Source organism: Vigna radiata, unplaced genomic scaffold (genome assembly GCF_000741045.1).
Source record: "Vigna radiata var. radiata cultivar VC1973A unplaced genomic scaffold, Vradiata_ver6 scaffold_374, whole genome shotgun sequence".
Classification (NCBI taxonomy): Eukaryota; Viridiplantae; Streptophyta; class Magnoliopsida; order Fabales; family Fabaceae; genus Vigna; species Vigna radiata.
The window spans coordinates 97,550-120,841 of NW_014542544.1; the positions used below are offsets into that span (position 1 = coordinate 97,550).

At 27.7% G+C, this 23,292-nt stretch overlaps 3 protein-coding genes and 1 long non-coding RNA gene across 4 annotated transcripts; 2 read left to right on the forward strand and 2 right to left on the reverse strand.

Annotated features, from left to right (window-relative positions):
- Positions 1–1,439: 1,439 nt before the first annotated feature.
- Positions 1,440–2,376, reverse strand: LOC106780190 (non-specific lipid transfer protein GPI-anchored 2). The gene is made up of 3 exons (XM_014668448.2): positions 1,990–2,376; positions 1,761–1,799; positions 1,440–1,682 (listed from the first exon to the last, which is right to left on the reverse strand). Exons 1-3 carry the CDS (start codon positions 2,309–2,311, stop codon positions 1,561–1,563), a joined length of 483 nt encoding a protein of 160 aa, XP_014523934.1. The 5' UTR covers positions 2,312–2,376; the 3' UTR covers positions 1,440–1,560.
- A 1,471-nt stretch (positions 2,377–3,847) lies between these two features.
- LOC106780178 (non-specific lipid-transfer protein-like protein At2g13820) lies at positions 3,848–4,783 on the reverse strand. Its single transcript, XM_014668435.2, has 3 exons — positions 4,413–4,783; positions 4,192–4,230; positions 3,848–4,091 (listed from the first exon to the last, which is right to left on the reverse strand). Exons 1-3 carry the CDS (start codon positions 4,732–4,734, stop codon positions 3,937–3,939), a joined length of 516 nt encoding a protein of 171 aa, XP_014523921.1. The 5' UTR covers positions 4,735–4,783; the 3' UTR covers positions 3,848–3,936.
- Positions 4,784–9,675: 4,892 nt separating this feature from the next.
- LOC106780179 (flocculation protein FLO11) lies at positions 9,676–11,472 on the forward strand. The gene is made up of 4 exons (XM_014668436.2): positions 9,676–10,044; positions 10,708–10,734; positions 10,847–10,921; positions 11,008–11,472. The coding sequence occupies exons 1-4, from the start codon at positions 9,705–9,707 to the stop codon at positions 11,232–11,234; spliced, it is 669 nt and encodes a 222-aa protein (XP_014523922.1). The 5' UTR covers positions 9,676–9,704; the 3' UTR covers positions 11,235–11,472.
- An 8,932-nt stretch (positions 11,473–20,404) lies between these two features.
- LOC111240897 lies at positions 20,405–21,225 on the forward strand. The gene is made up of 3 exons (XR_002666527.1): positions 20,405–20,631; positions 20,784–20,891; positions 20,974–21,225. It is a non-coding gene; the product is annotated as an uncharacterized LOC111240897 (long non-coding RNA).
- The last annotated feature ends 2,067 nt before the right edge of the window (positions 21,226–23,292 follow it).

A 23,292-nucleotide genomic window follows, 5' to 3' on the forward strand; every position in this document is an offset into this window, starting at 1 on the left:
GGGTCATTCAAATAATTTGCAATATATTTTACATCTTTGGTCCATTCATATATTGAATTGCGAAAACAATACGTGAAGAAGTTGAAAGACAAAAGAAATGAAGTAGGACCAACGTTTTGAAAGAAATGAAAAAAAAAGAAGCAATTTTGGAGGTATCATTTTCCGAGGCACAGTTCAATTCTATGTTTCCTTTGTTATACATTGTTTGGATTAATAATCACTCGTCGTTTACTCTGTCTTTTCATCACTAACTTTATGTGATTATGTTAATAGTAATTATTTTTATGTGCTTGTGTTTTTTTTTATAACCTTGAATTGAAGCACAAGCTATGTCATGATAGATTCATTAGGAGTTTTTTCTTCCTCCATTCCCATAATCACTACATCATCCTATTCTAATAACAAAAAGACTGAAATATTTACCCTTGTCACCATTATCATCACCAGTGCTACATCCGACTACGTGTTCATTCTCTATCACTATTGTACTCTCTGAGAGGAGGAAGAAGAAAAACTTATCCTTAAAAGCTTATTCCAAAAAATATTATATTTGTTCCAAAATCTTATTTAGAAAATTTTGTTGTGAAAAACTTGTTCTTGGAAGTAATTTGACTTACAGAAAGTTCGTTCAAAAAATTCATTTTAGAAGGTATTCCATAATTTAATTTCAAGTTTCGAGATTCATTTTATATGTTCCGAAAAGCATGTTTTGAAAACTCTGTTCTGAAAATTCCATTTCAAAAAGCTTCTTCCAGAAAATTTTCAAAACAGATGATCCCAAAGTCACCTTTAGGAGATAAAATAGTCATTTTAAAACTTCTGAGGTTACAGTTAGAAATTCTGAAAGTACAGGAAGAAAAAGAAGAAGTACAGCTAAGTTTGTCACAACCAATTGGTCTGTATCACTGTGCAAATATGAAAACCAAAATTTAAGCCCAATAATATGTTGGATCAGCACAAGAAAGTGTATAATGTAAATCAACGAAATATGAATACTTCTAATCATAACTATTTATTTTACAGTTTGCATGTCTAGCAATTTTATTCTTTTCCCAAGTCATATAATTTATTATATATCTATAATTTTTCTTATTTGATCACTTTCCCTCTTTTAAGTGTTAAAATAGTGTTAGGATGTGCAAAACTCTATTTCTTTAGGTAATATCGCAATAACAAGAAAAGTCCCCTACTAAACAAATCGACTACATCAAAATGGAAAAAAAAAAAATCTCAATTAGATGTGAAATAATAACGTGTTTATTAACGCCCTGTATTTTTTTCTCATGCCGAAAGAAATTACCAAGAAAATATTTGATTTGACCCGTTGGAAATTTTAAATTTTTATTGCAGATGTTACTGAAACCAGTTTCATTTTAATTCATATTTGTTTTTACAATTAAAACTCGCTTATGATGCATTAAAATAAGATCGCAAACTCATAATGGGAAACAAAGCAGAGTCGACATTTATTGGTGAAAGTGAGAATACAAAAATTAGGTAACCAAAAAGTATTTGTACGGACAAATGAATATAGGTAAACTAAGTAAAACGAGAATGAATTTAACGAATCAGTGTCGCAAATGCTGATGCAAGAACCAGAAACAGCAGAGGAGCAGAAAACTTGACGGAGTTTGGAGCGGACGAAGCATTATCTGTGGTGGGCACGTTTGTGGATCCAGTTCCTGCAATTTATTGCCAAATTGAATGGTTAATTAAATTTAAGGTCCTTCATAAACTATAGTTGAATAAACATGGTGTACCTGAAGGATTCGAATTCGGAGATTCCGCTGGCGAAGCAGCTGTTGAAAATCACATGTAGCAAATTAATCATAACAAATATATATGAACTAGAAATTAGGATTAGAATTGCACGTTATAACCTTATAAATTATGATTTGATTGTAGTTTTACTTAATCTAGTGAAATGTGAATGGTTTCATAATTAAGGAGGATGATTCTGAGTAATCTGTGTAAACTTTTTAATCTTACCTTTACACTGAGTGATGGGTGGGGTCTGGACATTGCAAGCAGTAGGCAAGGCCAGAGCTTGGGTTTGGTTGATTGTGATTCCCAATGAAGATGCTCCTCCGTTAAGAACCTCACACAGGCACTGTGGCTGTGAGCTCACAACACTGGCAAGCTGAGAGCAGCACCCTGAAGAAGGGGTGGAGGAGTTGCCGGCGATGTAGTTAAGGCACGGTGACAGGCTCACCAACGCACTTGAGCAACTTGATGATTGTGCCGCAGCACCTGCACACAGTATGCTCATGATCACCAAAACCATACCCATTTTCATCCTCTCTTGTGCCATTGGAATGCTTAGTTTGATACAATAGCTGTGGAATCCTTTGAATTCAGAATAAATTGTTTGTGTTTGGTATGACGGATTATGAATGAGGGTTTTTATAGGGATGAAAGGGAAGGAAAGAGACAAAAAAAAAGGGGTGGTTATGTGGGTGAACGAACTACTAACTCTGAATTCAAATGGTGTTTCGTGGCACCTCTGTATTATATGCAGTTCAAACACGGAAATTTAATATGAATTAGTAAAATTTGGAAAAATCTATGAGACGGTTATACCGTTGAGGACGGTGAACTATGTTGTGGTCTTGTGAGCGTGTCAGTTAAGTTTGACTAATCGAGCATCAAACCTTTGAAACGAACTACGTCTCTGTTTCAATCTTTTGAAATTTCGATCACATAACTTGCCTTTGTGAAATGAATAATATGAACAGAAGAAATTTGTGGGATGAGAACAGCGTCAAGAAACGATGTTATTTCGCATTTTAGACGTAACTAGATATGTTTGTACAAGAATTGGTTGTGGCCAATTCTACAGTTTCTGTCAAGGACTTTGAATTGACGGCTTTGAAAAACAATTTAGATGAACTAAAAGAATTGAGAAAAATGAAAGAGGTTTTAGTACTCTTGTGTTATTTTCATTTTGGTTAAAATGATAATGGCATCCACTTTAGGTGTACAAATTTATTTATTTTATTTATAAATTCGTATTTGCTATAGGAATTTGATAGAAAGAATGAATAGAAAGCTGCCATTGTGAATATGCAAGCGGCTCAAGTAGCTTAAATGGAATTGCTTTTTTAGTACTATAGGTTATTAATTAAGTTTTCTACTTATTTCTTCTTTTAGTAGATATAATATTAATTAATGTTAGATAAATTTGTATTTTTTCTTAGTCAAAAAAATGGTTAGTAGATAATAGTTGTTTTCTTTATTGTTTTTTAGGAACCCGTTCAATTTTTTTTTTCTGTGTTAAATTTTCTCAAACTATTTGGTAAAAAAAAAAGTTTGTAGTATATTTTTGTGAACTTTATTATCTAATTAATTAAGTTATGATTTATTAGAATTATCAAATTTACATAAAGTTCATTAAGAGATAATAATATTTATTATTTGTTACACTACAATGCACTTGTCATTTCATGTTAACATAAACATAATGTTCTTTAGTTCCTTTGATTTTGAAGCAACATTGAAAATTAAACTTCACTCCTTTTTTTTTTTGGGTTTTAATATTTCTTTTTGTCTTTTTAGCACCCTTTTACCTTTAACTTTATCAGCTTGACCCGTATCCCATTTAAACAAATACACGAAAGCAGGTCCTTGATTGTATTGGATTTGAATGTTAGTGACCATGACAATGAATTTCCATTGTTGGTTATGACTGTGTCTTTAATTTTGTCTATTTTTAGTTCTTAAGTGTATGCTATAAATTATGTAAATTGTTTTCTACACTTTGTAGTAGTCGTCATTTTAGTTAATATTATAACAATGACATGCATTTTATTTTCATTTGCACACAACTTACTTTTAGGAATAAGTTACGGTGGTAAGACCCGATGGCATATCCAAAACAACAATAGACATGAACAAATAAAAAAATATATAGAGCGTTCTGAAGGAGACGCCAACGCATTAACGAATGAGTGTGACAAATGTTGGAACACATGTTGATGCCAGAACCAGAAACAGCAGAGGAAGAGAAAACTTGACGGAATTTGCACCGGACGAACCATTATCATTATCTGAGGGGGGCACCTTTGCGGGAGGCATGGTTGTGGTTCCAGCTCCTGCAATTTATTTCCAAATTTAATGGTTAATTAAGTTTAAGGTGAAAAACATAAACCCTAAATATCCTTCATAAACTATAGTTGAATAAACATGGTGTACCTGATGGAGTTGAATTCGGAGATTCCGCTGGCGAAGCAGCTGTTGAAAATCACATGTCGCAAATTAATCATATATATGAACTAGAAATTAGGATTAGAATTGCACGTTATAACCTTAGAAATTATGATTTGATTGTAGCTTTACTTAATCTAGTGAGATGTGAATGGTAATTTAGTTTTATAATTAAGGAGGATGATTCTGAGTAATCTGTGTAAACTTACCATTGCACCGAGAGACGGGTGGGGTGTGGACATTGCAAGCAGTAGGCAAGGTCAGAGCTTTGGTTTGGTTGATTGGGACTCCCAATGAAGCTGCTCCTCCGTTAAAAACTTCACACAGGCACCGTGGCTGTGAGCTCACCACATTGGCAAACTGAAGGCAGCACGATGAAGAAGGGGTGGAGGAGTTTCCGTCGATGTAATTCAGGCACGGTGACAGGCTCAACAACACACTTGCGCAAGTTGGTGATAGCGCCGCAGCACCTGCACACATCATGCTCATCATCACCAAAACCACACCCATCTTCATCCTCCCTTGAGCCATTGGAATGCTTAGTTTCCTGCAATTTGTCGCCAGATCCTTTCAATTCAGAATAAAAATGTTTGTGTTTGGTATGACTGTTTGGGAAGGGTTTTTATAGGGATGAAATGGAAACAAAGAGGCAAAGAAATAAACATATTATTTCATAATGGTCTGTCTGTATTATTGCGGTTCAAATACGGAAATTTAATTTGGTATTTAATTTAATGACCTCACACTGTAAAATAATTTTTTTTATGTAATTCCAAAACTAATAATAAAGATATTTAAAACATGTGTTATCAACTATATTAGAGAAACGTGAATGGAAATATAGATTACTTGAATAGATTAAAACTGTATATATAATGTAAAAGGAATAAATAAATTTATATTAATTGTAAATTTAAATTTTAAAATACAATCAGTAAAGAATTAATTAAATTAAAAATTAAAAATACATCTGTATCATATTGATTAAATCTATCATATATGAAAATTATATTTGAGATAAAATGTAAATATATATAATTTAATGCTAATGTGATATTTGATACAAATACGGAAATGAAAATTTGTTTACAAAAGCTTGTTATTTAATCAAGATTTAAAAAATAGTTTACAAAAAACGTATTAATAAAGAAATTTCCAATTAATAATAACGCATATATGGTTATATGTTATTCTTTATTATTGATCATGACAACGTCTTTAATTTTGTCTATTTTTAGTACTTGTGTGCATGATATAGATTATGTAAATTGTTTTCTAGACTTTGTAATAGTGGTAATCTTATTTCTGTTATCCAGGGTTGACTACATAAAAAAACTTTGAACATTTTAGTTAATATTATAACAATGACATGCATTTTATTGCTATTTAGCTTTGGAACCATATGGAATGGAATATCAACTTAATGGACTTTTTTATAAAAAGAAAAGGAATTCTCAATTACTAATATAACTTTTTTTTTTATGTCTGCATACTTTGTATTTGAATTTCTCAAGTATATATTTAATTTTTTCTTTTATACACACACACACGTGTGTGTATGTATATTTAAAAGTTTCATGGTGTGTCATGCAATATAAAAAAATTGTCTTTTTATTTTCTTTTTCTAAATGTACAAAAGTTAAACTAATTTTATTATTTTAAATTTAACAAAATCAAATTAGAGTAAAACTCCGTACTTGAATTATAATTTTAAAAACATAAAAGTATATTTCTAAATAAAATATTTATTAATGATAGTTTATTATATTTAATCATTTTACGATTTGTTTCCATGTTTGCAATTATTATGGATTTATTTGGATGTTTGAATTTTATTGAAAATTGAAAACTTTGGTAAAAAATCTATAATTATTTCATAAATTATTGTTACAATTTATTAAATTATTAATTACTAATTAACTATAAATATTAATACTATTATTGATATTGTTATTATTACTTACAAATTCAGTATTCAGGTTTACTGGAAACATAAGTTTTTTTTTAAAATTTATTATTTTTATTGCCTAGATCAATTTCAATATTGCATGCAACAAAAGACAATTTCAAGTCAAGTGTGTTTTATTGTCTTGGTTGAAGAATTGCATACTGCAACAATTTCAACAAAATAGCCATGGCAGCTCATTTGGGTTTAGTTTTCCATATACAAAATAGTCAAGGAAAAAACTTCATTAATTGCGTATGTTTTGATTTGCATGAAAAAAATCACTCTTGTTCTGCATAAAAAGGTTGTAATTATTTTACCAAAAGTTACAAAACTTCATGCAGCCATAACTTTCTTTTATGCACAGTACAATCTTGTCAAAACGGTCACCGATTCAACTCGGCTCACAACAGGTTGGTTATTTAATGAGTCAACTCATCTTGGCTCATTTATTAACGAGCTATCAAAATTCAAACCCAGCTCGATCCACCACACATTGATGGGTTAAACGGATTGATTCACTAACTCAATTAATTTCAATTTTTTTAAAATAAAGAAAAATTACAAACTTCAATTCAAATCTAAATAAATTTCACTCCCAAAATGATGTTAAACTCAAGATTATTCAAAATAATAAAAAAGTACAATACAATCCATATATAATGAGAAAAATGATATTTTTTAGGATTTTATAAGATAATAAATTAATAAAAATAAAATTAGGTGGATCAATCCAGCTCACCACAGGTTCAACCCAGATGAGTCGGATTGAAAATTGTTCCGCATAAAAAAAAATATATTTTTCTAACCCAACCCGATTCGAATCCATGGTGGGCCAAGTTGACCTGCAGTTGTAACTCATTTTGACAGCAAGCTTTATGCAAAGTTATCTTTCTGTTTGATTGTTGTTTTGTTTTATATTTCAGCTTTTTTTTTTTTTCAAATGCAACTTTAGTGCTATAATACAATAATTTAGTCCAAACAAGGAGCATGTTGTAATCATATTTAGAAAACTTAAAATTGTTAAAGAAATTGTTTGTCTTGAATTATACATTGTAAATCAAAACATCTTTCAAACAAACATTTTCTAATATTCAACATGTTGATAATCAAACAAACAAACTTTGTAGTATACGATATTTTCTTCTTTAGGTACTTTATCTGGTACCATATGATAGTTTGAATTCAATTATACTAATGTAATTTATTTACTACCAACAACACTTAATTAGTTATAATTGTTATATAAAAAATATTTATTTACTAAATTTTACTTAATTACACAATTATTATACCAATAATTTGCTTCTAAAATGACAGAATGATTTGTCTGCCATCTTACAATTTGGAGTTAAAGAGCTTTTTAAAGGAAGAAAGAAATGATGAAAAAAACCAATAAATAGATGAAGCAAAATGATATCAAAAAATAGTGTTAAAATATCATTTTCCTTCTAAAATATCAACTTATGTATGGAACTACAAGTTTATGTATATTGAAAACAACTACTTTATGTTTCAAATAAAAACCAGACATTATTTTCTTTATATAATGTTCAAATTCGAATTGTCTCCCTTTATTTATGGATAACTATCCATATAGAATGTGTGTGTTGAGTTATGTAACTTAGTAATATGTAATACATATAAGTTATATATTATGTTGCCTTTTGTATAATATCAATTTTGAAATATTTTAAATTAATAGAGGGATTCTACTAATTTGAACTGTTAAAAACAATTTAATAAAAAAATATAAATATAAATAATTTAAATACATTTCTACATTAAAATTAATAAAATGTTTTTATTTAATTTTACAAAAAAAAATTAAATATTATTTTTTAATTAAATTTAATGAAATTAAATTTATGTAATAAATATATCTTATTTTAAAAACATAGTCTCATTGCATGGATAAAGTACTAGTTTTCAAGTTTAGCGTCTGTTTAATATGAAACAAAAATTTAATTATATTTTTTGTTTCCAAGGGATATTCTATTATTTTTTAAATGCATGAGTTATGCGTATGTTTATTTTTACATAAATCACTTTTTTTTTCTCGGGATTATTCTTGACATGCTTACTAGTGGGAAATGTCTAATTTTAATTTAATGACCTTACAATGTAAAATAAAATTTAGTATAATTCCAAAACTAATAATAAAGATATTTAAAAACTGTATATCAAAACGTCAAATGGAAATATAGATTACTTGAATAGATTAAAGTATCAAACTGTATATATAATGTAAAATGAATAAATAAATTTATACTAATTATAAATTTAAATTTTAAAATACCATCACTAAAGAATTAATTAAATTAAAAATGAAAAATTCATCTGTATCATACTGATTGAATCTATCTATATGAAAATGATATTATTTTAGATAAGATGTAAATGTACAATTTAATGCTAACGTGATATTTAATACAAATACGTAAATAAAAAAACTGTTTACAAAAACTTGTTATTTAATTAAGATTTAGAAAAAGTTGTTTACAAAAGACGTATTAATAAAGAAATTTCTCAATTAATATCAACGTACTATATATGTTAACCTTTATATGTTTATATGTTATTCTTTATTATTGACAAAATAAAAATTAGCACGTTTTAGTAAAATTTATCTTTTCAAATTAATTTCTGAAATGATAAAATCTAAAGCATTCGTTCTTTCCATTGTCTATAGAAGGTTAAAGTTTAATCTATAAAAAACTATTTTCATGAAAAAAGAAGCACTAATTGCTTTTACCATGGGTTGATTTCCTCAGTCATATTTAAAAGAAAAAAAAAATCTTTAGAAAAAGGAGACCGTAGTATTTTAAAAAAGTCAGAAAAACATAAATATAATACGTTGACATTCTTACTAACAATCATAATAAAAATTTTAATTGAAGTACTTTTCTAGTTAAATTTCACAACCGTGAAAAGTGAAACAAAGTCTCAATTTTTTTTTTGGGGATTACTATATACACCCTAAACAATGTAAAGATTATCAATAAAAGCAATTACTATATACACTCAAAGTTTTAAATGACTTTCGAAAAGTATTTTATAAAATTTAAATTTTAATATTTCAAAATCATAAAAGTCTGACTTTGGATGGAAGACCCCCGATTATGTTTTTTCTTCCCCTAGATATTTGTATACAGCCATGTTTGGGCTTAACCAAAAATGGGCTTAACCAATAATAATAAGTTTTATCCAAAAATGAAAAAAAGTAAAAGGGAAGAAAAGCAAACTTAGAAATAGTGGATTATGAAGTGAACAGGTGAACTAAAAAAAAGCATTGTATGAGTTGAAAGACGATGAGAGAATGAGGGTAGGAAGTTTTAGATGGCACTTGGTGAGCTTAAAATGCTTAGCCAAATTGGGTTCTGCATTGCTCACAAACACGCCAATCCCACCTACTTAAAACTCTTTCATTTTGCATTGATTGGTTACGGTAGTTGAGCTTCTAAACCAACTTTGACTCTTCCCAATCTTCATGCCTTCCATCTATAAATTCCCTTAACCATCATTTTTCTCTCCATCTCTTCTACAAACTCCTATCATGGCAAGTTTTGGGTCTCTCTCCCGCACAGCTGTGGTGTTAGCGATGGCTCTGTTCATGGTTGCACCAAGCTACGGTCAAATCAGCACGCCGTGTAACGCATCAATGGTAGGGAGTTTCTTCACACCCTGTATGAATTTTCTGACAAATAGCAGTGTCAATGGAACCTCGCCAACGACAGAGTGCTGCAGTGCCCTCAAGTCCCTCACAAGTGGTGGCATGGAGTGTTTGTGTCTCATTGTCACCGGCAGCGTTCCCTTCAGAATACCCCTCAATCGAACCGTAGCCATTTCTCTCCCTCGTGCCTGCAACATGCCCGGGGTCCCACTCCAATGCAAAGGTTCCTTTCTTCATTTCTTCCTTTCACACTTTTCTAATTCTTTTCTTTGTTATTTAGTAATTATTAAAACTATTAAATTTTTTTTTAAATTATTTAAGAGGAAGACATGGATTATTTTAAATTATAAAATAAACGTATTTTTTATTTCCATTTTATCCGTGATTATCGAGTAAGAAGTTTATCTAAATGTAAAAAAGAGGCTTCTGAATTTTCGAAATTCAAGTTATATTATATAGTTGTAACAAAATATGCTTAACCTTCTTTGGCTGCTGTTTGGTAAGTTTATGAACCATAATTAGAGTTGTAGTTACATGTTTCTTTTTTAATCTGAAGTTCACGAAATTTAACAAAAAAAATAGATAAAAAGAACGTTAGTGGGAAAAAAAATATACAATTACAGAAAAATAAAGGTTTTAATGAACCAAAAATAGACAACAAATGTGTAGAAATAATTATGAACAATAAAACAAAACGAGAGAGTACTATCAGGGAAAATTTCGTTTTTATAAGATTCAAAACTGAAAATATGAAATTCTAAATTAGCTGAAAAAAAAGTATTGATTTACCTCCTTAAAGTACAATTCATCCTAGATTTTATTCTTAATCTTGTTTATCAGTAAAGCTAATTAAGTAGTGTTTTTTTTTTTTCTACCTATTTTGCAGCCTCGGGTTCACCACTTCCTGCTCCTGGTAAAGCTAAAAATCCTAATTAACTTCCATGAACATGTTACTCAAAATTCTTATTCAAACATTTTCCTAAATGTAACTAAGCTTTTGAATGATTTTATGAAACTTTGTACAGGACCAGTGTCTCTCGGACCTTCACCTTCGCCTGCATCAGCTTCCTCTGGATTTTCTCCAACCCCTAGTCCTCAAGGTTAATATTTCCTTTCAGTATAGTTTCAGATAAAAAAACTTCTCTAGTTTGATACTAACATATACTCCATTTCGTCTTTTGCACAGGTTCCACTGTTCTCCCATCACCAACTTCACCGTCTCTGGCACCACAATCTGACACACCTTCTTCTCTTCTGACTCCACCATCTCCATCAGCGGATTCTGGTAACCCATCTGTTTCAACGGGAAGTGGCCGCACCAATGTCACTCCATCATCTGCCATGACATCTTACAATGCCCCACCTTATCTTCTCTTCATTGCACTCGGATTTGCTGTTCTCAAATATTACTAGGTTGTATGTTTGGAGCATCTTGTGAACACCAAACATATAAATATATATTCTTTCCCAGTGTGCCTTTTTGTTAGATTTAAGATGGTTTCGGACCCCACATTTGGGGAATATTTATTCATCATAAAGCTTTTGCTTAGTACTTTTTCTTTTATTGATGAACTTTTGTGTTGTGATGTATATATATTAAAAGTTTGGAAACTGAAGTTCTTGTTATTTCTTCAGCCTCCAAGTTTGTTCACTTATTATCTTTGTTTTGATAGGATCTTGCATATTAACACAATCATTTTCATCCTTATTGACTACATATTTGATTTCTTATTAACTTTAGCTATAGAAGTTCACACCATTGTATCTATTACAAAAGTTTGATGACAATCATTTTATCATTTTATAGTATTATATATAAATGATATATTGGTGGTAGTTCCCAATTGAATAAAAAAAATGAGAATACAAATGACTAAAGCGTTCGATATTGAGCTAGTAAAAAGATTTTAGATTCTCAAAATAATTATCTATTAAAACCGTTTTAACATGCAAAATCAGAAGCAAATTTCTACCGAATTTGATCACTTATAAGCAATCCGAGTAGTCACATTGAAGAAAATAGGAACCCTATGCCATTTTTCGTTGCTACAAAGGAGAAAAGGTTATAGTGATTTTTTGTTTTGAGTAAATTAGGTTTACAACATAGAGATCTTCTCACTTGGGCACGTGACTGATTGATTAATCACGCTGCAAACTGGCGTTGGAACACGAAAGGTGGAAGAAAGTTAATTTATTAATCAGCTGGTTTCCAATTCTTTACTTAAAATTAAGAAGTAAAAAGGACCCCAAATTTTAGCAACAGAAGTTGACTTTGTTTGTGGTTGAAAACCATTTATAAAACTATATATATATTGATCTCTCTTCCAAAAGCAAGGTAGGGAAAGGAGGAAAACAAAAGCACCAACAACAGCAAAAGAAAATGGCAAACAAATACGTTGCGGTGTTGTTGTTGGTGTGCCTCATGGCCGCTGCAAGTGTTGATGCTCAAGACACCCAACTACCATGCTTTGAGAAATGTGTCTCATTTGACTGCGGCGAGAACCCCTCAAACTTTTGCAAGTTCCTCTGTGGCTTCGGTTGTTCAGCTGCTGGGATGTCAAGTAAGTTAATTTATTTACATATCTGTAATTTTTGTTTTCTATGTTCCGTGTAATATAAAGAAATTCATTTGTTCTTCTTTTAGGGTTTAGATTCCACTATCGTACAGAAAAAAAATGTTAAGGATCATAAGGCATTATATTAAAATAGTTATTGTAGTTTGTGGACATGTTTATGTGTAATTTGATAAACATTTATTATTGTTGAGTCTCTGATTTAAAACACACGTACGATGCAGCAAATTTGGTTGAAGAACCAGAATCACCATTTGCAGAAGCACCAGGATCATCATTGGCAGAACCACCACAACTCCCAAGGAAGGTAAAAGCACCATTGGTGAAAGACTAAGGAGAAATGCAATGCAAGGCTTTTTTTTGAATGGACAATGATATTTTGACAACTCTTTTTTAATAACTTTTTGATAACAGGACACGTGTTATTATTTTATTGGTCTGTTTGAATTTGTTTAAAAAAATATTTGAAACAGACCAATTATAGACTATCATAAACTGTCATGTATGCGTTGTCAAAAAATTATCAAAAAAAAGTTGTTAAAGAGATTTTTTCCTTTTTAATAAGGCCTCAGCTTGTACATACGTTGGGAAAAATACAGTCGTGGGTCTTTCTCATCAACAAGAGGACATCATCTTCTTATTCATGTCCTTATCCTCCTTTCCTTCAATTATTAACTTTTACTAATTTAAATATTTTCCTTTCCACCAATTATACACTTTGTTTTCTTCATTAATTAGTATATATATTTTGTTTGCGCTTGCGTGGAGAGATTAACATATATATTTTTTTTATATTTTAACTATTTATTTTTTAATATAATTAATATATACTATTGAATGAGATAATTTCTTATATATATATATATATTATTAAGAATTCAAGTATAAAAAAATTTCATTAAAATTGGATTTGCATTACGAATGACGAGCAAATAAATCATTTTATGGACAATTTTTTTTTCTTGATCATTGATGGATATATTATATTTAATTTATTATTTTCATATATGTATATAGATCATATTTACTTGTATTCATACCCCTATTACGCTCAAAATTGTATTTGCAATATTTCATAATGTATTATAATTCTATTTATTATAATAATATAGTATGTATAAATTACAAGATAATATGAAAATAATTATATTGATTTAATATTATATTCAATTTGAATTGAAGTATATATAATTTACAACGATGAGAATAATTATATTAATTTAGTATTATTGTTCAGTTTGAATGGAAGGGAATTACAATAACTATTTGAGCTTTCTAAAAAAATCATCAATAAAAAATAATAGATAATTTGTATAACGTTGTTACAAATATTTGATAATTTAAAAATAAATTGTCAATTATAATTTAAGGCCTTTATATAAATTTAATTAGTGAGTAGTTAGGGGGTTAAAGTTTAACTTTTTTTTTTTATTTTTTTTTTCAGTGGATTATGCTTTTTTATTTAATATTTTATCTATTAAAGTATGATAAAATTTATTGGAATACAATCTCCTGCCCTTTTATTCATTAATCCACGATCTAAACACATTATAATTCACTATTACAAATACTAAGAAGAATAAATCTATTCATAATTAAATTGTAGCTACTAGATATGTCTATAATCAGGTTTTTCCTAAATATAATGATTAATTATAATGATGATGATAATAATAATAATAATAATAATAAAAGTAATAAATAACAACATCTTAATAATTTTAATGTCTATTTTATAAAAGAAGAGACTCCAATTGTGTTTTCTTTAAAAAAAAACATTTGTAAAAATGTGTGTAGCGTGATAAATAATGTCAATCGTCATGATAATCAATTTTAATATATTTTATCTTTTTATAAAATATTAGATTTTAAATTATAAGTAATGATAAGTGATTATCATAGTACAATCATATCCTTTTACAATTACTAATTCTCAAATTATTTAAACCATTTTAACTTACATGTAATTACAGTCATTACAGTCATGATTGATGTTCAACCCTTATAAAAGAACAAGATACGGATGATTGTTTTTCTGACTATAAAAGAATCAATAAACATTATCCAACTAATTAAAATACTTCTTATAAGTGAACAATCCAATTTGAATCACATTATCACTGTAATTTTAATTTACTAAAATTGAATACCTTTATTATACATTCACTAGAGTTATGCCACGCATAAACTTGGGCACATTCTTAATCCATATTAACTTTAATCATTTTGCATTTTACTTAAAATAAATCTCAAAAGTTTTACGAATAATTAAAAAAAAATCAGAGAAGGAATCAAGTTACTTTTAGATCACTCCAAGTTAATCTATATATTTTATTCTACTTTTAGATTAATAGTTCACATTAATTATAATTGATTATGTGTACTATACTTCTCCCTATTGAAAAAAAAAACAACATTTTATGGAAGGTAGCAATGAATATGTTATATAGACAATATATTGTAATTTTCTCTTACCTTTCTTTTTCATTATAAGTTCATTTCTAACATTATGTATGTTTTTTTCTTAATTCATTCATTTACATAAAACAATTTGTTCTAATATATTTTGTTAACATTTGTTTAATAAATGATTTAATTCAGTTTAGCATTAAATTCAAATTATAGTTTATAACTTATTAAGTGATAGTTCAAGTTCAATATTAAATCTATCATTTGGAGTCTCCCATTGTTTTTTAGCTATTTTGTCTTTCGTAGTGATATATGTGGATATCCATTTTTTGTAACCCTTCCTTTCTTTGTTCAAATGTGAGAATCCATTTTTAGATTTGATTCTAAAACGGAGGAGTTGTCAAAAGTACTAAAATTTGTTGAATTTCAACTGCTAACTTATAAGTTTGAACAAATTGTAAAATAATGAACTCATAAATTTCTCAGTAAAATCAATTTGTAGAACATTTCTCTTGAAAACCTAGAAGTGGACAAATTAACTTGACTTCAAGACCGTTGTTAGCATCTTAGTCCAACGTTGCAAAATAAAATGATTAGGAAAATAATCATTTTTGTTTGGAAAACCATCCACATGTATCTAGACAATATTCTCATAAACTCATAAAATGCTAATATTTAGCCTTTTTTGAGTCCAAATTTATAATAACAACAACAAAAAAGTAAGTAATATGGAAAAAATAAGTATAAAAAAAGAAAGAAAAAAATTAATAAAAAGTAGTTTCAAATTATTATAAAAAAAATTAGTGTATTTGAAATATTATTAGTTTTAAAGTTAGACGTGTAATTACATGAACCCAAATTTTAGCTTGAGACATTGACTCTGTTTGTGGTTCGTAAACGATTTAGAGAGCTATATATACCATTTATCTTCCAAAAGTAAAGTGAGGAAAGGAGGAAAAGAAAGCCACCAGCAACGGCAACGGCAACAGGAAAAGAAAATAAAATGGGAAACAAATACGTTGCAGTGTTGCTGGTGGTGTGCCTCGTAGCCGCTGCAGGTGTTGATGCTCAAATAGATCGTATGAGTCAATGCGTTAACAGTTGTCTTGATTATCAGTGCAAAGATAACCCTACAATGCTTTGCACCTTCGTCTGTCGATTCGGTTGTGCATCTGCAGGGATTCAAAGCGGTATAACTTAATCTATTTATCTTCTGTCCAATTCTTTTAATCAATCAACAACATTGAATATAAAGAAATTAATTTCTTCTTCATCTTACGGATTAGATTTCACTGGCGTATTGATATCGTGATTCATAATTCTTTTTTTTGACATGTATAATTGTGTTTATTTGATAAACATTTTATTATTACTGAGTTTGTGATTTTAAAATATACGATGCAGCAAATTTGGCACAAGCACATGCAGAAGCACCACAATTCCCAAGGAAGGTTCAAGCACAACCTCCTTTGAAGAAAGACGACTACGCAGGAGAAATGCAAGGCTTTCATTGAGACCTCGGTTAGTTATGGGGTTTTCTCATCAACCACAGAGGAGACAATATTCTTATTCATGTCCTTATCCTCCTTTCCTCAGATCATTATAACAATCATTAAATTAAATATTATCCATTTTCTTCTCACTCTCTCTTCTTTCTATTTTCCATCAACCATACACTTCCTTTTTTTTTACCAAAAGTATGTGTGTTTTTCAGTTGGTACGTTTTAATAACGTGTTCAGTTGGTACGTTTTAATAATGTGTACCGGATTATAGTAGGCAAAAATATCCTCATATGTCATGCATTTTAAGTTTTAAGGTCAAAAATATTTAAATAATTTTCATTTTCAAAACTAAAAAAAAACCCAAACCCTTACTTACCTCCCTCATTCCTCTCAACCCTTTCTCTTTCATCTCTCTCACTCCAACATTTTATCTGTCATCCCTATTGTTGCCCCAATTGAAAAAAAAAATTAGAAACCTTTGCCTAACCCTAATCCACCTTCCTCACTTATCCAATTTGTTTAATTGAAAAAGTTTAATCATTTTATATTTATTAATGTGTGTAAAATGAATATAAACTTTGTCACTTTATGTTAATCTTTCCAAATCTCAAAGGTAAAAAATGATTTAATTTTTTTTATCTTGCAAGTGGTTAAAGTTTATTCTAAACGCCTGCAGAAGTTGATTTAGTGATAAAAAAAGGGACATAAGGAAATTAAAGAAATAGGTATAGAAGAGCTCCCTACGAGTACAATTCTTTCAATTCTAGGTTGTAATCTTACATCATGTATACCATACCAAAAGAGAAAGGAAAAAGAAACACTTTGTGTAAAGGGAAAAGGACAATAAAGGAAAATATTTTGTTCTTTAAAAATATAATGAAATGTGATGTAGATGTGTAAATTGTGTATGAAAATTTAATTGATTTATGAAGGTTATTTACATGATTTAATTTAAAAATGAAATTTAATAATAATAATAAGAAGGGAAAATATATAACATCCTCCAAAGGAACGAACAGAACAAGAGCAACAAATTACGATGTTGCGGGTTGTTGTGTGTGGGTGAGGGAGAGTATGGAGACGAGAGAGAAACAAATTGGATAAGTGGGGAAGGTGGATTACGGTTAGGCAAGAGTTTCTGATTTTTTTTTAATTGGGGGATGACAGTGTTGGAGGGAGAGAGATAAAAGATAAAGGGTTGAGAGGAATGATGGAGGTGAGTAAAGATTTTAGTGTTTTTTTTTTTTTTCTTTTTTAGTTTTGAGAATAAAAATTATTTAAATATCCTTGATCTTAAAACTTAGAATCTATGATATATGAGGGTATTTTTGTCTACTATAATCCGTTACACATTGTTAGAACGTATCAACTGAAAAAAACAGGCGTACGCGTGTTAACAAACCACACACACATATATATATATATATATATATATATATATATATATATATATATATTTTTTTTTTTTTCAGATAATAATTACAAAATTTTAAAAATCAATAATTAATAAAATTAATTTTATTAGTAAAAGTGAAATGAGCACTGAAATACAAGCTTATAACAAATAATTACTAAAAATCAATTTCCTTTATTAATAGTCATAAATATATATTTCATTTGTGTTTGCATATAAAGAAAAACAAGAATAATTGATATATCATATTTATTTCCTTTGATATAACTAACATGAACGATTGAATGGAATTGACATATTGTTTAACTATTTTAATATAGCTAAACTTAAACACGAGTTATTCATTAATATGATTTTATATTCAAATCAAATTTTTATTTATATATACAAATAGAAACACACGTGTTTAAACGGATATGTGTTTACTTAACTTTATAATAACAAAACATAAAATTAATTCTTTAATTATTAAAATAAAAAAGTATTAAACCTATACAAGTATATTTTAAAAAATAATTATAAAATTTAAAAGATAAAATAATTGATAAAAGTAAAATCCACAGTAAAATGTATATACTAAAACAATATTTATGAAGCAATTTAAATAAATAACCATAAAGTCAAGTTATTTAAATTTTTATACTTAACATTTTCAAACGCTGTTACAGTAAGTTCAATTCAACATATTCAACATTTAACGGAAGAAATCGAATTAAGTTTTATTTACAAAATTAAGACTTAATTGAATTAAATAAAAAATAAATATAAAAACTAAATATTTAAATATAAGAATCAAATTACTAATTAAATAATATATATTTAAAAATTCTAATTATTTTAAAGCATATGAATAATTAATTAAATTTGTATAGCAACACATGCATAACTATATGTATGAAGTATGAAAAATGGAAATGAATTCTGATTTGAGATACGGATATGTAATGGTTAAACCTCCTAATATTGATATGGTATTAACCGTAGTGAACTCGACACATTTTAGGACTAGACTTCATTTGTCATGTATTTAGTTTTTTTTATTTGATGAAAACCTTGATTAATATTGTTATTACTGTTGTTTTGGGTTTACTACTTCCTAATTTGTATCCTCTTCTTAAATACTATACTTTAATTAATTTCCGATGTTCTTTTCTCCTTAAAATGAGGGCAACCGTGGATATATTTAGCAACGAAGTAGCATTGGATTCTATAGACACCAGTGGTTGTTGCAAAAGCATAATAAACAGCAGCAGCAAAAGATATGGAAGACATCGGAAAGATTCATAAAACAAAAATGCGGTGAGCATGGATCGAACACGCGACCTTCAGTCTGACGCTCTCCCAACTGAGCTATCCCCGCCCATGTTAAGATCTACGCACATTACTTAAAAAGTTCTATTAATTCGTACAACTATGAATCGGTCAAATATATTTATTTACTGCAATTTTGTAAGATTTTAAATAAATTATGAATGACATGACTGGAGGGCAATTTTTTTATAAGATTTAACTGCTTATTTAGTACGTATATTTCACAGAATGACTTTAAATCCTAGCTTTTTTATACCTCTAACATCACATAACATGTGTATAGTTGAGATCGATATATATAATTAGTTAAATAAGTTTGTAATGTAGTATAAAATGTATAATTAAAAATTTCTTAATTTATTTTTTTAATTTATATGAATAAAATGGTACGAGAGCAGAATATTTATAGATTAAAATATATGAAAAAAATTACATAATATTTTTTCATGGATAAAAATTATCTCCTTTTGTATTCTTAACTTGAAAAAAAAAGAATTCTATTGACCTATAAACAGATAGAAAGCAATCATGATAAGAAAAGGAGAGAGAAATAATAGTGGAACACAAGAGAAATATTATTAGAAGCAAACAGATTGTAGGAAATTTAAGCAGTCCAAAGAATATCAATTCTAATACTGATGTATTCTTATGAAGGGAAGAAAATGAGATATTTATTATCTTTAAATTTATTTGTTTGTTTATTTTATATTATTTTTGTTTATTGAAGTGTCTTTAAATTTATTTATTTTATCATTCATTTATTCTATATTATTTTTACTCTCTGAAGAATTTTAAATGTCACTTTATTTAATTAATTTTTTATTTTATAATTATATTTACTTAGTCTGTTATCGTTATATAGGAGTAGGGTACTAGTGAAGATAAGCAAAAGTCTGAGAAGTAAACGATATTTAAGATATAATGCATATGTTTGAATCTCTCTTAATTTTGATGTCGATTAATTAGGTATAGTGACAAAGATGAATGTATTCAAATTTGTCTGTCTCCGTATCTCGTTCCGGTTTTAAATTATTAAAACAATTCTAATTTATTTGGTAACGAAACAAACATGTATTAACTTTTAAAGTTTTGTAACTTATTATCAAGATATATATTTGATTATTTTTATTATTTAATATTTTTATTCAATATTATTATAGTTTCTTTTATACTTGACATTAAAGAAAAAGAAATAATATATGTTTGTTTTATCTAAATATAGAAGTATAGTTAGTTAAATTATAATTTTTTGGTAGGAAGAATGCGAAATTATAGCAGTGAAAGTGTGAGATTATATGTGGTGAAGGAGGCACTTAAGGAGGTATATATGGAAATGATAGTTGAAAGAGAAAGGCAGGGAAGGAGGAAAAAGAAACCAACAACAGCAGGAAAAATATAAAATAAAAGAAAATGGGAAAAAAATACGTGTTGTTGTTGTTGTTGGTGTGCCTTGTTGTGGCTGCGGGTGTTTGTGTTGAGGCGGAGGAATACACCGATTTGCAAAAGGATTGCTTCAGTCACTGCTGGCATGGTTGCTTTTTCCCCACATCATTCTGCGATGCCTGGTGTGCTACAGCCTGCAGATACCCAATCAATATGGGTAACTTCATTTCTTTTTTCCAAACCATTTTTTTCATTCTAATTGCTACATGCCTATTATTATATACTTCAAATAAAAAAATATAATATTATATACTTCCAAACCAAAATTTCTGTTCTGTTGTGTCGTGTTGGATTTTCTTTTTCTTTCAGGTTTATGAAAATGAGCAGTAGAAAGTAAACTTGATGATCAAAATTTTGAGAAGCTGACAGTGGCAACTTCCAGTGGATTGAAAATATTGAGGATTTCACATAAAGATGGTAGGTTCTCTCTGGAAACAATGATATAAAATACTGAAAAAGACAAAAATAACATTGTAAATTGTGTTTGGATTGATTTCAGATAGGCTGTACCAACTAAGGAAGATGACTTACGCGCCTCAGCGCTGTCACCCAAAGCCCCAACAATATCTAAATGAAGGCTTTCCGGCGAAGGACATTACCATGATTACTCGGAAAACTTTCTCATCAATTTGGCCATTGCATTTTGATTCACTTTTTCCTCCTTCCCTCTCCTTTTTTTCCATAATCATAATAATATCATATCAAATTCTTTTTTCCATTATTCTCGTTTCTTCTTTCCTTACTACTTCTTCTCTTACTTAAGCTTACGTTCCACCACTACTAAATTTGTCTCTTTTGCTTTCCATACATTATTCAAGCCAGGATCGACTTAAGTCCTAACAAGGTTTTGACTTAGACCTCTTAAATAGATGTCTCAAAAATAAATAATACTAATATTTTTTTATTAAATTATTATAATACATCTCTACAAAATAAGTTTTTTAGACTTTAAGATACTATGACTCTACCATGTGTTTATTTTCTTAACAATCATAACAAAATTTTATTGTTTTTTAACTCATTCTTAATTATATAAAAAAATATATTATTTTCTAAATGCATATATAACTTATAAAATAAGGGTAAAATCCTTTTTTTTAATTCATTTAGAAAAATTAATTACACCTCTAATTTTTATTCGGTTAATTAAGTTATTTAGATTTTAAATATGATCCAATTAGGTTATTTTTATTAGATTGACATTAATGTTGTGTGTGTACATGTTACGTGGTAGTTTGTGATATTTTTAATTTTTTAATTATTTACTTTTTTATAAAAGAAAAAATTTCTATCACTTGTCATGTGTCAAACCTATACGTGTTCTTTCGGCGTAAATGTTGTATGAAAGTGTTTCATAATGAATTTAATCCCTTTATTTGAAATTTTGACTAAATTCAGTCATAATTTTTTAAAATAGAACAAGACTGTCCTCCACATGAGATCAAATTAATAATTAAATCTAATTATTATTTATATATACATGTTAAAATAATTTTTTAAATTTATATATCAAATCATTCTATCTGAAATTAATTTTATTTTTTAATTTAAATTTTAAAAAATACCTATTTTAGACTTATAACATTTTTTAAAATATTAAAAAGATTAATATTTGAAATAATTTTATAAAAATGTATTTTTCTGTATTAGCTTTTTTTAAAAAAAATTTAATGTCACAGATCCATTTACATTTTTAGCTTAATATATAATAATTTTAAAAATGAATTATTTTATTAAAATTAAAAATGTAAAAAATAAACTTAATTTAAATATTTAAGTGGAGTTATTTAATGTATAAATTCTAAAAACATATTTTAATATATATATATATATATATATATATATATATATATAAATTGTAATTAATCTTAATTATTAATTTTATCCTAACAATGTTTTATTTTAAAAATAATTAAAACTAAATTGAATCAAAATTTAAAATACAAAAACTAAGTTGAATAAAATATTGTATCATGTGGTATTCACATTGACTTGTAACGTGATATATGGGTCAAAATAACTAATATTACCTCATAGCATGATAATGACCATTTTTTTCTTTTATAAAAAATGGAAAAAAAAATATCACAAATTAACACCTGACGTATATGAATATGTGAATCGTTGTGAAAAATTAGAAAACATAATTAAACTAAATAAAAATTAGGAATCTAATTAAATTTTTTAAACAAATTAGAACACCAAAAAATGATTTTAACTTTAAAATAATGTTAATAATTTTGGTTTGAGTAACCTCGGAAGAAGTTTTCTAAAACTAAAGATAATAAAGACTTATTAAAATAACAACTATTTTCACAAAAATTAAACAAATTAACCTTATTATTTATTAAAAAATATTAAATCAAATTAATTACGAAAATTTAATAGATAATTTTATATCATTAAAAAACTTGAAAATAATTTTTAAATAAAATTAAAATATATTTTAACATAAATTATTTTATTATTAAATAAAAAGACATAAAAATGTTATGTTTGTTATAGATTTGAAGTTTCTCTAACACTTAAAGAAAAAAAAAAACTTTTAATTTTAGTGGTGTATTTAAACCGACAGAAAAATTTTCATTTTCAGAAATTTACTGATTGACACATAATTTATGATTTTTACATCATTAAATATTTAAATTGCATATTTTACTGCTACTTGTTATTTTTCTGTTTTGTCATATTTAGCTGAACTTGTGATTCTCAAAGAGCAGTTAGACAATAAAATACTCTGTTATTCCATTTTAATTTAAAACCACCTTTTAGCATTTAGGAGGAGTTAAATTAAAAGAAAAGAAAAATCTATCACTTA